Raw genomic sequence first — 13,204 nt, forward strand, 5'->3', positions numbered from 1 at the left:
TTCTTCATCGGATAATTATACTTTGACAATATCTTTCTTTACAACATCTTTTTAACAATATTTTAACATTATTTACGTGTTATTCTGTGATTGGTCTATGTGTATTTATGATTATTATTATTAATTGTGAAGAAATTTTGCATCAATCACATAATACGTAAATGATATTAAAATATTATCAAAATATCATTATTCTTCATTTTATTATTTAATTTGCCGCATGTAATTCACGTTGAATTTCTAATACAAATAAATGTATATTTGTGTCAAGATACAATTAATTTTAAGTTAGTTACACACACACACATATATATATATATATATATATATATATATATATATATATATATATATATATATATAAAATTAAAAATCATTGAGCCTTCATTGTTCATAATTTTTTATTATAATCTTTAAAAATTTATATAAATATAAATTTAATAGTAAAACCAATAATTTTAAATTCAAATTTTATTCTGGGAAAAAAACTTGCATAAGAGATAAAACAAAACAGTTGTCGAGTTACAAAGTTATTTTCGAATAACATTAAAAATATCACAGTTTAAGTTACTTGTAAGAACAAAAGGAACGGACAATCCTCCCTATATCCAAGGAAAAGAAAATCTAGATTTAGATTTAGCAAACAACATTTGAACGTTAAAGAACTCCCTCTATTTATGTCTGAAAAAAAAATCAACAGAAGAAAACTGAGAAAAGTTGGTACGACAAAAGAAATTCAAGGAAGAAAGGGCGACAAGAGAGAAAGAAAGTTTGGTAGAAGAACGTGAAGGGTAGCCAGCTCAGTTCTATAATCTAACTCAGATTTCTCATGCAATAAGTTTCCACAAAAAAACGACATTTCTATATTTGCGTCTGTCGTTGTCTGCAACCATAAGAAACATGCAATAAAGGAAGTTGAAAGGAAGGGACGGAAACGAGAATGAAGAGAGGATAGGGTGGCATATATGTCCTCTCTTGGCATCAGTTTTCATTTGATTTTCAGAGAGGAAAGTTACGACAATGGTGAATGGAGGGTTGGTGGAAGATGTTGCAGTGATTGGAGGGTTGATAGGGGTGCAATTTGTTTACGCAGGAAACGCTTTGTTGCTCAGTTATCTTATGTCTTTGGGCCTCGAATCTCTTACCATTGTCACTTTTACTTCCTTTGCTACGTTCCTTATTCTCTTACCCTTTGCCTTCTATTATGAAAGGTTCATCTTCTTCTCCTTCTCTCTCTACATTTATCTGCTTTTGGGATGCAGTTTCATTATAAACACCTTTTGCAGGTGTAGATGGCCCACTAAAGTTGGTTTCAAGTTGTTTACACAGCTTTTCTTGCTTGCACTGGGAGGGTAGGCAAATCTTATTACTAACTTCTCAATTTCTTTATTAAATTTTCATCTCAATTTAAATTCATGTTTTCAGGTCCCTTTTCTTTTCTGGTGTAAAGTATACATTTTTTTTAATTAACTCCATTTTTTTTTTTAAATTCGGGGATGGAAGTTGTTTTGGAATATTAATCCAACAAAAAAGTTGCATAGAGCATGCTGGGTTTTGACTTTTGAATCCCAGTTATAGGAAGGAATTTAATTGAAGGATAATTATTTTAGGGAATTGTTGAAGGGTGATAGAAACAATATCATTGATTTTTTGGAATATCTAATAATCTGAACCCTAGAATATATCTAACACAGTCTTGCTTGTGTCCGGCACCAGAATTGTCTTTATTTTCCAACTATTAAGTGCAAACACCGTAGTTTGAGCTAATTAAACCCTCAATTTTAGGAACCCTTATCTTATAATTTTCTCATTGGATTGCAAAGGCTTTACCTTGATGATGAAAGGTGGGTCTATTTTAAGGAATTTGATGACTGTAAAAGGACATAAATTGTTGTGTATAGAATCAGTGGCTCATGGACCAGTTAGCGTTTTGGATTTAACAAAAAATGACAAATCCAAATCATCACTCCATTTTCTAATTACCTGACCCAAATGGTATAATGTTATTTACCTTTTTTCCTATCTTTTGCTTAATCAGTTTATCCCTTTTTCTTTCTCTTGGTATCTATTCATACAGGGTTGGTATCTTGGTATGCAGGGTAACAATGTTCCAGTCTCTATTCCTAAAAGGAATCAATCTAACCTCGCCAGCAATGGGAACAGCCATGCCAAATCTTGCACCAGGTCTCATCTTCATCATGGCATGGATTTTTCGGTAATATGATCTATTTTTCATGAACTTTATAATTTTAGTATTTCTCTTATATATGTATGTGTTTAGTTAATTAAAAAGGTGTAGGATTTCGCTAGTATCTATATAATTTGAATGCTAATTAATGAAAATTTTGATGTTAGGCAGGTTGGAAAAAGTAAAGTTAAGCTGCACATATAGTAGAGTAAAAATAGTTGGCACGTTGCTTTGTGTATTAGGAGCTCTCACACTGAGCATAATGCAAAGCATCTCTGCACCTCATAAGTCCAATAAAGTGGGAACAATTCAATCACCATCTCCACCGACACATGTAACATTTGACAGACACAAACTAATCGGTTGTCTCTATCTTTTGGTCGCAATCCTCATATTGTCAAGCAACATTGTCCTACAGGTAACTTACATTGTGAGACTTTTACATCAAACAATTGATTTCTTACTTCTCATGTTTTCAAACATGCTAATACCGGAAATTGTGATTCTTGTAGGCCTTTACTCTAGGAGATTTTCCTGCACCGATGTCGTTGTGTTCAATAACTTGCTTTTTTGGGACATTCATGACTGTCGCAGTTCAATTAATTGAAGATCACGAATTCAAAACTGGTTGGCCTATTGTGAGTGTCGGAGACATGATTGGATATTCTCTTCTGGTAATTTCAATATATAGATAACATCGTTATAATTCGTTTTGACAATTTTAAAACCCAACATTTAGAGACATTGAAAAAGAGGTAGCATGTGATTGTATAATGTAGCTTTTAGAGGACTTCAGTTTCACTTAAGAACTATATTTTAAGTCGAATTTACTCTAATTAGCTTATTTTAACTAAATTTATTGTTTGTTGGGTTTAATGTTTCATCCACTGTTGATTTTGGGGAGGCAAATTGAAAGTTTTATATTAACTAAATATTAAACCAATTTATACGATATAAATGGATACAAACTTTATCTTATAAGTCGATTTTGTAAAATTGAGTTAAACCATTTCTTAATAGTTTTGTATACAATTTACTTTAGAAGTAACATTTTGTTAAAATGTAATGCACAGGCAGGTGTAGTGAGTGGAATGTGCCTGACTGTGAATTGTTGGGCACTTGAGAAAAGAGGGCCAGTGTTGGTGTCCATGTTCAGTCCTATTGGTACAGTCTGCTCAGTAATTTTCTCAGTTGTTACTCTAGGACACACCACCAACATTGGAAGGTACTTTCATAATATACTTAAATTCTTTTTTATGTTTCATATGACTTCTCAAGTACAGTATCTTATTGTTCAGTACTGTATTGCAGCTTAGCAGGTATGTTCCTGATGTTCACTGGGCTCTACTTTGTGCTTTGGGCCAAAGGGAAAGAAGGTTGCTTTGAGAGTGAATATGACGCAGAGAAGCCCCTTTTAAGTTAACCTTTTCAAATGTCAAAAGGAATAGTATGTAGTATGTACTTCTTTTATACATAGAAACAGAGTAAATGAAATATAAGTTTATTCCCAAATCTTACTTCTAAATTCTAATCAAATACGCTATGCAATTAGATTAAAGCGGTTAATGACAACCAAAAGCGGTAAATAGTATTATGAAACAATATTCACACCAATGATATTATGTCACACGACAAAGTAATCTCCAGACGTGTCGAAAAAAGTGTTCTACCACAATTTAACTTTTTGGCAGAACCATGTTCTTGAAAAAACAGCTTTTTAAATTTCTCTTGAAAACGCTGAAAGGAGGTAGAGGCTTATTGGCAACTAAGATTTTTCACCTCTTTAATTGTTGAGCTACCTAGATATGGCATAGGATGCAACTAAAGCAACTCGATGTAGCAGCACAGGATCTTGTGATGCCATTTTGGGACCACCATTGTGAGGAATTAACACTTTTTGTTTAAGGACAAAGCGTTTAAGAATTTGACATGATTATGTTAAAAAATTATACAAGAAAGAAGATGGACATGCAAAAAGATTGAGAAGACAACGCTATCATGGTATCAATGAATACTAACGAGTTTATATATGGTGTATGTTTTTTTGTGGTCTTTCATATATAGATAAATAAGATGAAGCTACTACTAAGGGAGGTTTCGACAGTTCACTAAAAATAACTAAGTGGTGGATATTAAAAGTGGTAAAGACACTTTTTGTGACGTGAAAGAGTCACAGAATATTAATCAAACAAGTAGCAAATTTTAATGGTTCAAGTTTCCTACTTTTTTTAGCCACCAATAAATGTTGAAGGAAGGAGAGATATCTCTTACTATTTTTGCTGCGAGACATTACAGATTCTAGACTCTGTTTTTAAGCTCAGCCAATAAATACAAGTATCTTCTTCTGTATTCCTTTTACTTTTCGAGAGTATCCTTGCTTTCTCCTTCGTTCAAAGAGAAAACACTATTATTATAGGCAACTTTTTAAATCTCTTATTCTTATCCCTAATTTTTCCATATTTTATGATTTTTTTATACTTAAATTATTTTACCTATTTCTATTTTTTTTTTCAAGTTTATTTTAGTGTTATGGTATTATATGACTTTTTTAGCGTATAATTAAGTTTTTACAACGTAATTGTCTTGTTGATATAACAGTTTCACATGCAAAATCCTTAACCTTCAAAAATAGTTAAAAAATAATATACGAGGAATCCAGTTTTTTACATGGATATATCTAAAACTTTAACTTATCTTTATTTTTATCAAATGATTATATATGACATTATATATATCTGAAATGGATTCGAAAAAAAGTTACGTGTAGACTTGTGCAAACATACTCATAAAATATCCAATAGAGTTATCTATTGTTCAATTCTATTTGACATTAAAAATAGACACATGACCTGTTTTCTTTTTTTTCATATTTCTCATTATTTAAGACGTATTAAATTAACTTGTTCAAAACCAAACTTAGTTATATTGCATTGATTTTGACTCAGGTCAAAGTAGAGAGTATTAAATAACATTAAAATATAAATGAACATAATTTTGGATAAATGTTTACACATCCGGTTGTCTTTAAAGTAAAGAAATTATTTTGAATGTAAGCAAGTTTATGATGTTTGGTTAGAAAGTGGTATAGATTAAACTCATGATAAATGTTTTTGAAAGACCAACCAATAATATCATTATAAATGTTCAACAATTCTCATGAGAATCACTTTGGTTCCATTAAAAAGTACCCAAAACCGATCTGAGTTAATGACCACAATGTGTCAACTTTCTCGCAGACTGATGTCATACTCTTATTTTTTTTTTTTTGAGTTCCAATATGACCTGCTGATTTCAACATGAATTTTGCTTTTCCCATTGCAATACACCTTTAATACGTTCTTCTCTTTGTAGTGTCTTCAATGTTCCATCACACAAGTCACCAAAGTTAGGTGCTGAAAACACAATTTTCGGAATCGGACACTCCATGTGCAACCAAATTCTCACCAACAACAAATTCTAAGCTCAGATAATCTTTCTCTCTAAAAATGTAAATAGTGACTTAAAAATGTTTATATTAGCTTTTTTCTTTTACCATTATACATAGTAAAAATTATAGATATAGATTTTTGTTAAGAGACCTGCTCATGAATACAAATTTTCTCTTCTAATAAATTTAACATTCTTTAAAGTTAAATTAAAATTAAAATTTATTTAATTTAATAAATTGTTTTTTAATTATACTCATAATTTTATTTTTTAAAATTCTCTATTCTACATAACATTATAAAATTCAAAAAAAATATGTCTTGATCTAAAACTTTATCATAAATCCTAGTAAATGTTCTTTTTCTAAGTATGTTTGAAGATATCACATTTCACTAACAAATTCTATCATCCTATGTCAATATCGTAACTTTTCAAACGATTGAGTCGGATAATTGATAAAATTTTCAAGATGAACCAATCCAACATTTTTGGGTCATCGTTTCCCAGTTTGTCAAAAGTTTCTTCAAAGTCTAATCTGAATTCTCGCATGGATGAACTGTCGATGCCACTTACCTATCCAGAAAATTTCGTTTTGACTTATCACCCCACTCTAAAAGTTTCATCATATTTTAATTTTGAATTTTTACAACACCTCCATTGGAAAAACCAAGAATTTTGGTAGAGGTTGGATCTCTGTAGTGTTTAATGCAATTCAACAAACCCCGTAGCTATTTCTTTTCTCCACCATTTATTTATTAATTGCATTTGCCGGCGTTGATCGAGCAATTACTCGAGATTCGGTAACATGGCATCAAATTAAAAATAGTAATGCAAGTTGTGCATTCCATGCACCATCAGTTTCTCATTCACCCACCATCTTAGATCCTCTTTTAACTGATTATCAATTTTTTAATGCAATGAATCCGATGGTGATGATGAATGCTTCTACGGGTGGAGCATATGTGAGGGCATTCCACAGTAGAATCCACTCTCTTATTATCTCAGCATCATCTCTTAACACCAATAAAAGTGCGGAACCGTAACTAGTCAGAAGATAAATGATTAAAGTACACAACCATGAATTTTTATGACTGTTTCTTCCTTTTTGCACTCTGACTCTATGCTTGTACTCTATGGGTAAAGTAGTTATCAACATAACTATAGCATAATTCAAATGTTTAATTCAAAAGTCTATATATTAAAGTTGTTAAAGTAGTGAATTTTAGGTTCATCTTTTCCAAAGGAACTATAGTGTTTTTTTCTAGCAAAATTGATTGTTTGTTCCATATATTATTTCATTCTTATTGATTTTCTTATTAATGTTTAGTCTCGTCTTAAATATAGGTAAATTTAAAGTATATAAATGTATTTAGGATGCAATTTTTGAGGATGTTGTTGATGTTTATTTTTGGGTTTTGTGTTTTGTAGGTATAGCAGTTTATATAGGTTGATTGCAGTTCCAGCAGACAAGGGGAACAAAAGGGAAGGAGACGTCCAGTGTTGTAGGCCATTGGATAACCTTGACACATGTCTCTCATGTTTGGTCTATTCCTGTTGCACCGAAGTGTGGTCCCTCGTGATTCATCTCTTGTTCGAATGCAAAAGCAAGAGCTCATAGTTGTCATGATGTCTGTCATAATATGCTTGACTTGGAAGCCAAAAACAAACATTTGATAGGCAAGACTTAAAGCTAGGTTGGTTCTTTTTTGGAGCAAACCAAGTCTCAAAGATCACTACATTTTTCATTTTTCTAACCATGTCTTCCCCTTATGTGACCCGACCCTACATTCATTTCATTCCCTAGTCAAGTCAAACTCCTCAAGAATGAAAATTTGCAAGAGCTGAAGTGCAAGGAAAGAGTTGTGTAACTGTGTTGTGTTGTGTAGTGTAGTGCCAGATGCCATTCCTTGTCAGAATCACTACTTGCCCTCACTAGACTCTAGCCACTAGTACCACTCTGCTTGCAAAAAGCAGAATCAACAAAAAGAGAAAAAGAAAAAAGATTTACCACTTTATGTTTGTTGTTCGGACAGCATTTACTATTTGGTGTTCAGTTTGAATGCAGTAGCAATTTCATCTAATTATTTATTTTCTGTCACAAGACATGAATGATTTAAAGCAGTACCATCTTGTAATTTGAAATCCCTGCCTGTTAATTAATATGGTAAACACAAGGCTGGTATTTATCACTGTCACAGAATTTATACTGGGCTAAACCAACCACTACTCATGGATGCTAGCAGACTTTGATGTTCTGTCTTACCTATACCTTTTACTTTTTATTGGTTTTACGCAAATCATTTAATACCCACAATAATTACAACTTTTCTTTTATTTGTCAGATGCTTCTTTAAATTTTTCTGGACTCTCACCACAACACTTTTTTCCACATCACCACGAACCTCAATAGCTCAACGGATTAATTACTTATCTATTTAGAATTCTCCGGAACTATCTTTATATAGCAGTTTAACTCATTCGTTAGCGTCATGTTCGTGAAGCTTTGTGACATGACCTTCTGTATCAATTGAATTGAATTAGTATTGTTCTATGGAAAATTTGAAAAAAATTAGCATTTGGGTTGTTAGCTTGGTTAATGACATTGCTTAAGTTAAAAGGCATCTTGTGTTTAAAAATTAAAATACGTTCCCTTTTTACTTTAGGCGTATGCAGAGTTCCAATTATATCTTTTCCAGTAGCAGTTGCATGCTTTGTTGTTTGTTGAATGTTGAAGTAAGTAAAGAGAGTTTGAGAATTAAAACAAGTGCACAGTGTAAAGAGGCAATTATAGCCACAGATTTTGAAGAATTTTGGTACCCTTTCGGATAAGAATTTTAGTCTTGGTTTCTGTAAATGTGACTTGTCTAGATTTAGAATGCTTCTAACTGTTTACATTGTCGTATTGACCTTGTTTGCATCATTGCGTGAGCAGTGAGCTTGATGCGTAGAACAAATTTTATGACTAATCTTTCCACGATTGAAATTTGTTTTAACTTTCTTTTACCATAAAAATCATAAACTTAAGTATTAATGTGAAGAATCTAGGACAAGAAAAAGCACATCATAGAAAAATGAATTGAAGCATCCTCGACCGAAGCAACGTACACTGAAACAAAATCAATGATGTGTGTGACCGGTACCTTGTTGTTTTTTAATCTATTTTCACCAAGTAGATTCGAATAGTTGATGTTACAAGCAACTGCAATCAACTTTTACTGTATCCAACTGCAAAGTAGGTGTAACTTCAAGTTAAATATGAGGACTTCATCTTAGAATAGGAAGCTTCTGTCATAAAGTGGTTGTAAATGCCTTAAACTTCACCAAATGATGGATATAAGGAAACTTCTGCGGTAGTTAAAATGGTTGAAAATGATTGAAATTTGACGATATTAAATGTTTTTCCCCCTTCTCTTATTAACTTTTTATTCATTATTTCACAAAAAATTGATTGATAATGGCACTGCTAAAAGAATCTATTTAATTGATGTTTAAAATTATTGTTAAAATTGAAGTAGAAAATTAACAGGTGATATATATTTTTAAGCTAAAATTTTAAATCAATATGGATTCTGGTAGGCGATCTATAACAATTAAGCTCACCAACTAAACACTTAAATACATAATTATATTTTTGTTTATATAATTTATTATTAATTATAATAATGTAATTACTGATCATGTTTGAAGAACTTAATGATTTTACAATTACATAAAAACCACAGGTACCTGAAAGATGGTTTGAGCAAGCATGTTTGCTCAAAAAGATTTTAAATATGTAAAAATAAGATATGAATGAGGAAAATATTTCGAGTACATAGATTAAAGGGAAGATTTGCAAAACTAAATTGATCACATTAATAATCTTAGCATTAGAGTAATTATTTTGTACATATATAATGATAAATGATACCTATAAAACGAAAACAAACAGACACTGGGAAATTATCTTAGCTTGATATAAACTGAATATAGCGTATAATCTCTTTTCGATACATGTATTCATAATCAATGTGATTTTTTACTACAAAATGCAGGACTAATATGAACGAACCATGTTATTATTGTATGTTATTGTTTTAAAAAAATAATTACTGCAAAAGAAATGTCATGTTATTGTATGTTATTGTTGTAAAAAAATAATAATTGCAAAAAAATGTTAGTTAACAATGTTTATTTTTTTTATTAACGTTCATAAATATATAGTTTTTATTTTCTTATTAAAGTTCATAAGTGTCCGTCTTTATTATTTATTATTGTGACAACCGTAGATAAAACAATTTTTGCATTCTAAAAAATACACAAAATCAAGTTTTTTTTTATTCTCGAGATTAGCACAATATAATACGAATAAATCCTCAAGGAGAATGATACATGTTTGTTCGTAACCATTTTTATTTCCTTCCATTTGAAGGGGAAAATCTCTCCGGCATACATATCCGTGAAAATGTACCCAAATGAGTTTGAATTCAAAAAGTGTGTATGATAAAAGATATATATTTCTTTTTGTATTTCATACCATAAAGCGTGTAGCCATAATAAACTTGTTTTATGGGTTCTGAGTTACTCCACTCCCGAATTGATTTAAAATGAATATTGAGTGAGTGCATAGTCTATTTAGCCTCCAAGTTGTAACTACTGAGCAGCATGGCATTTTGGAAATATGATCGGCACATGTTAGGTAAGAAGAAATTGGCTTGGTACACCTGTCAATTTATTTTTAACATGTTAGTAATTGGTATTATTAACCTTTCAAAATCATGGGTTTATAAAAGAGATGAAAAATGGCATTAATAGAACAGTGCATTGTTGCTTTAGTTTGGCAAGGTTTGGAGTGGCATGAAGCATTTGTGCTTTGATGGTGATTCTTGGTACGAGTGGTGGCTGAAAGAAGTTAGTGGTATATATAGTGGAGGAGAAAAATTGGACCGAGTAGATACTTTATTTCTTTATTTTCGTAATCTGGAAGTTTTTCTAAAACACCAATTACCAAGAGTTTGTTGCTCTCGCAATTAGTCTGCGTTTGTTGAGGACCATCATCATCATCAGTGTCCTCACATTTCTTCTTCTTTCCATTACCGGTTGTTGGATTTAAGTCTCGGGCACAACTTAACTTCAGTTAACCTACCTACATTCATCAAATCTCTCTTAACCAATCTGTATACGTATACAAAAATTTAAATTAATTATAATCAAGTGCATTTTATCCTTTAAAATACATTACTTTGCTTCTAAATAAACTAAATTAGAAAAAATGGAGTGCAAGGAGTTTATTTATTTATTTATTTATTATTATATAAGAGAGAATCCCATCTTATTTTTTACATGTAGAGAAGTTATCACATGATAGGAAAATTTGGGAATTTGTCTCGGTAGCGTCATATTGTATTCAATGTTACATTTTGGTTACATCTTGCAATCAGAATTTAATAGAACCACCAATCATTCAGATTAGTGAGTTGCACATCACAACCAAATAATGATCCATTATCACACCTTCCATTCCAATGAATAATGAATATATTTCAGGGTCCCATAGGTTTTTTTTTCATGTAATTCTGGTTATACATACCAAATATAAGATTAATCTATCTTATTTAATAATTTTGGAAACGAAGTCTGAAATACACAGTATTATTACATAGCAGGATGAAGTTAATAAAAATGATTAATGATGGTAATCTGTGGATTTACTGAGAAGGCAGTGGTTTACGAAAGCAGTTTTAAAGTTGTGGTTTGGAGAGCCCTGGAAGCAATAAATGGAAAAGGGTTAATGGAATTGGGCAGCAAGGTTTGCATGTTACTTATGGCTCTTTCTCTGTTGAGGATCACACTTTCTTAATTTTGGGCGCTGGATAATTAATGCCACTGTTATAATGTGTTTTGACATTTTAGCTCGCACACACAAGTCATATTTTACGGTAGGCCAAAGAAAAAAAAAAAATCATAGTTTTGGAGTGTGTCTTTTGGTGGAGGAATGCTTGTCACCTACTCCTTTTAAGTTCCCAATTCCTCCAAAAACACTCTTGTGTGAGACACCACAACAACAACAACCAATAACAATAACAACATTAGAAGAAGAACAAGTACTAGAAGTAGTAGAAGTAGCACTGGTGGTTGCTCCTCATGGACAATAGACACAAATGCAAGCTTTGTTCCAGGTCTTTCACCAATGGCAGAGCCCTTGGTGGTCACATGAAAGCTCATCTAGCTTCTTTCCCTCTTCCTCCAAAGCCTCAAACTTTAACTCACTCTTCCTTCACTTATTCCTCTTCCTCAGACTCTCAACAAGAACACCTCAAAGAACAAGATTCCCTTAGTTACGCGCTCAGGGAGAATCCTAAGAAGACCTTCAGAGTAACGGATCCTGAAGACAGAGAGAGCGAGACCGAGTCAAAGAACCCAACTCGCCAACGATCCAAGAGGAACCGGAAATCCGCCATGCTCAAGCTAAGCTTCGTCGTCTCCACACCTCTCGTCACTGAACCCGAACCCGTGAGTTCGGTCTCCGACACCTCCCCGGAGGAAGACGTAGCCATGAGCCTCATGATGCTCTCCCGCGACACGTGGAACGTAGTCACCAATGCAGGTCCACCGCAGAGATCAAAGAGGCGCTGCACGGGATCAGAGACCAAGCTCAAGAAACTCCGAGGCAAGTACCTCTGTCACACCTGCGGCAAAGCCTTTCGATCCTCTCGAGCCTTGGGGAGTCACAGAATCATTTGTTGTCGTCAAGAGGAATCTCAGAATCAAAACAACGACAACAATAGTATTAAGGTTTTCGAATGTCCCTTTTGTTACAAGGTGTTCGGCTCTGGTCAAGCTCTGGGTGGACACAAGAGATCTCACCTAATCCCTTCATCGTCTTCAACAGTTAACGATTCCCTTAAATTCAAACAGACCTTCATAGATCTCAACATGCCGGCGCAGCCGGAAGAGGATGACCTCAGTGTTGTCTCTGATGCCTGATTTCCATATCTTTAATTGTTTAATGTTTAGTTGTTGCTGCTAGAGTGATCTTTTTTGTTTTTTTATATAAAAGTGACTGAGAATATTTCCTTATGTTTATTCATAGATCAAATGCTTTTGATTCTACAATGGTGGCCTGAGTATAAGTGGTGTTGGTTATTTTTTTCACTTTTCTGTGTATGAGCAGAGTTAGTTATAACTTACACATGGTGAATTACTAGTTAACAGGTGAATTTTATTGTATTGTACAGAACTTGGTTCATCGTACTACTAATCTTAAACATAGTTTCAATGCAAATTTGTGATGTGGTTGTGGACCAATAACTCTGGCCTTTCAAGTACTAAAGCGCCGCTGCAGTTCTGTTTTAATGCTTTGGTTCTGTTCTGTCCTTCCAGCTTGCACTTTTGGTAGGAATAAATAAATAAATCGATTCTTTTTCTTTCTTTTTAATTCCGGCTTCGGTTTTGCCTTCTTTTGTGCTTGTATTGAGGACTTGGCGTGAAACGTGAAAGCAATGATTCCAAAGATGGAGTTAGAATATAATAGAACTGTACAGTTCATTAGTTCATTTGTTTATTTGTTTTTGTGTGTTGTGGTGCTTTTGGAGTTTCAGAGATATCAGG

The 13,204-nt window shown here is 32.7% G+C and overlaps 2 protein-coding genes across 3 annotated transcripts; both read left to right on the plus strand.

Moving 5' to 3' along the window:
* Positions 1–633: 633 nt before the first annotated feature.
* Positions 634–3,700, plus strand: LOC124824711 (WAT1-related protein At5g47470-like). Of its 2 annotated transcripts, none has more exons than XM_088114998.1 (7): positions 634–1,211; positions 1,287–1,352; positions 2,099–2,215; positions 2,360–2,606; positions 2,701–2,826; positions 3,262–3,413; positions 3,500–3,700. In XM_088114998.1, the coding sequence occupies exons 1-7, from the start codon at positions 1,021–1,023 to the stop codon at positions 3,609–3,611; spliced, it is 1,011 nt and encodes a 336-aa protein (XP_087971124.1). In that variant the 5' UTR covers positions 634–1,020; the 3' UTR covers positions 3,612–3,700. The 2 variants fall into 2 exon arrangements, with proteins under 2 accessions (XP_087971124.1, XP_047153154.1); XM_047297198.2 differs by having other exon boundaries at positions 638–1,211; positions 2,701–2,862.
* A 7,717-nt stretch (positions 3,701–11,417) lies between these two features.
* Positions 11,418–12,878, plus strand: LOC124824807 (zinc finger protein ZAT9-like). Its single transcript, XM_047297319.2, has one exon. The coding sequence runs from the start codon at positions 11,738–11,740 to the stop codon at positions 12,578–12,580; it is 843 nt and encodes a 280-aa protein (XP_047153275.1). The 5' UTR covers positions 11,418–11,737; the 3' UTR covers positions 12,581–12,878.
* Positions 12,879–13,204: the final 326 nt, after the last annotated feature.

This window comes from Vigna umbellata, chromosome 1 (assembly GCF_029865625.1).
Source record: "Vigna umbellata cultivar VRB3 chromosome 1, Vumbellata_1.0, whole genome shotgun sequence".
Taxonomy (NCBI): domain Eukaryota; kingdom Viridiplantae; phylum Streptophyta; class Magnoliopsida; order Fabales; family Fabaceae; genus Vigna; species Vigna umbellata.

Bases quoted from the DNA above. Each gene is read 5' to 3' on its own strand.
- LOC124824711 (XM_047297198.2), top strand. From the start codon at position 1,021: ATGGTGAATGGAGGGTTGGTGGAAGATGTTGCAGTGATTGGAGGGTTG. The intron at 2,216-2,359 runs GTAATATGATCT...GATGTTAGGCAG, and splicing joins ATCATGGCATGGATTTTTCG to GTTGGAAAAAGTAAAGTTAA. The intron at 3,414-3,499 runs GTACTTTCATAA...ACTGTATTGCAG, and splicing joins CACACCACCAACATTGGAAG to CTTAGCAGGTATGTTCCTGA.
- LOC124824807 (XM_047297319.2), top strand. From the start codon at position 11,738: ATGGACAATAGACACAAATGCAAGCTTTGTTCCAGGTCTTTCACCAAT.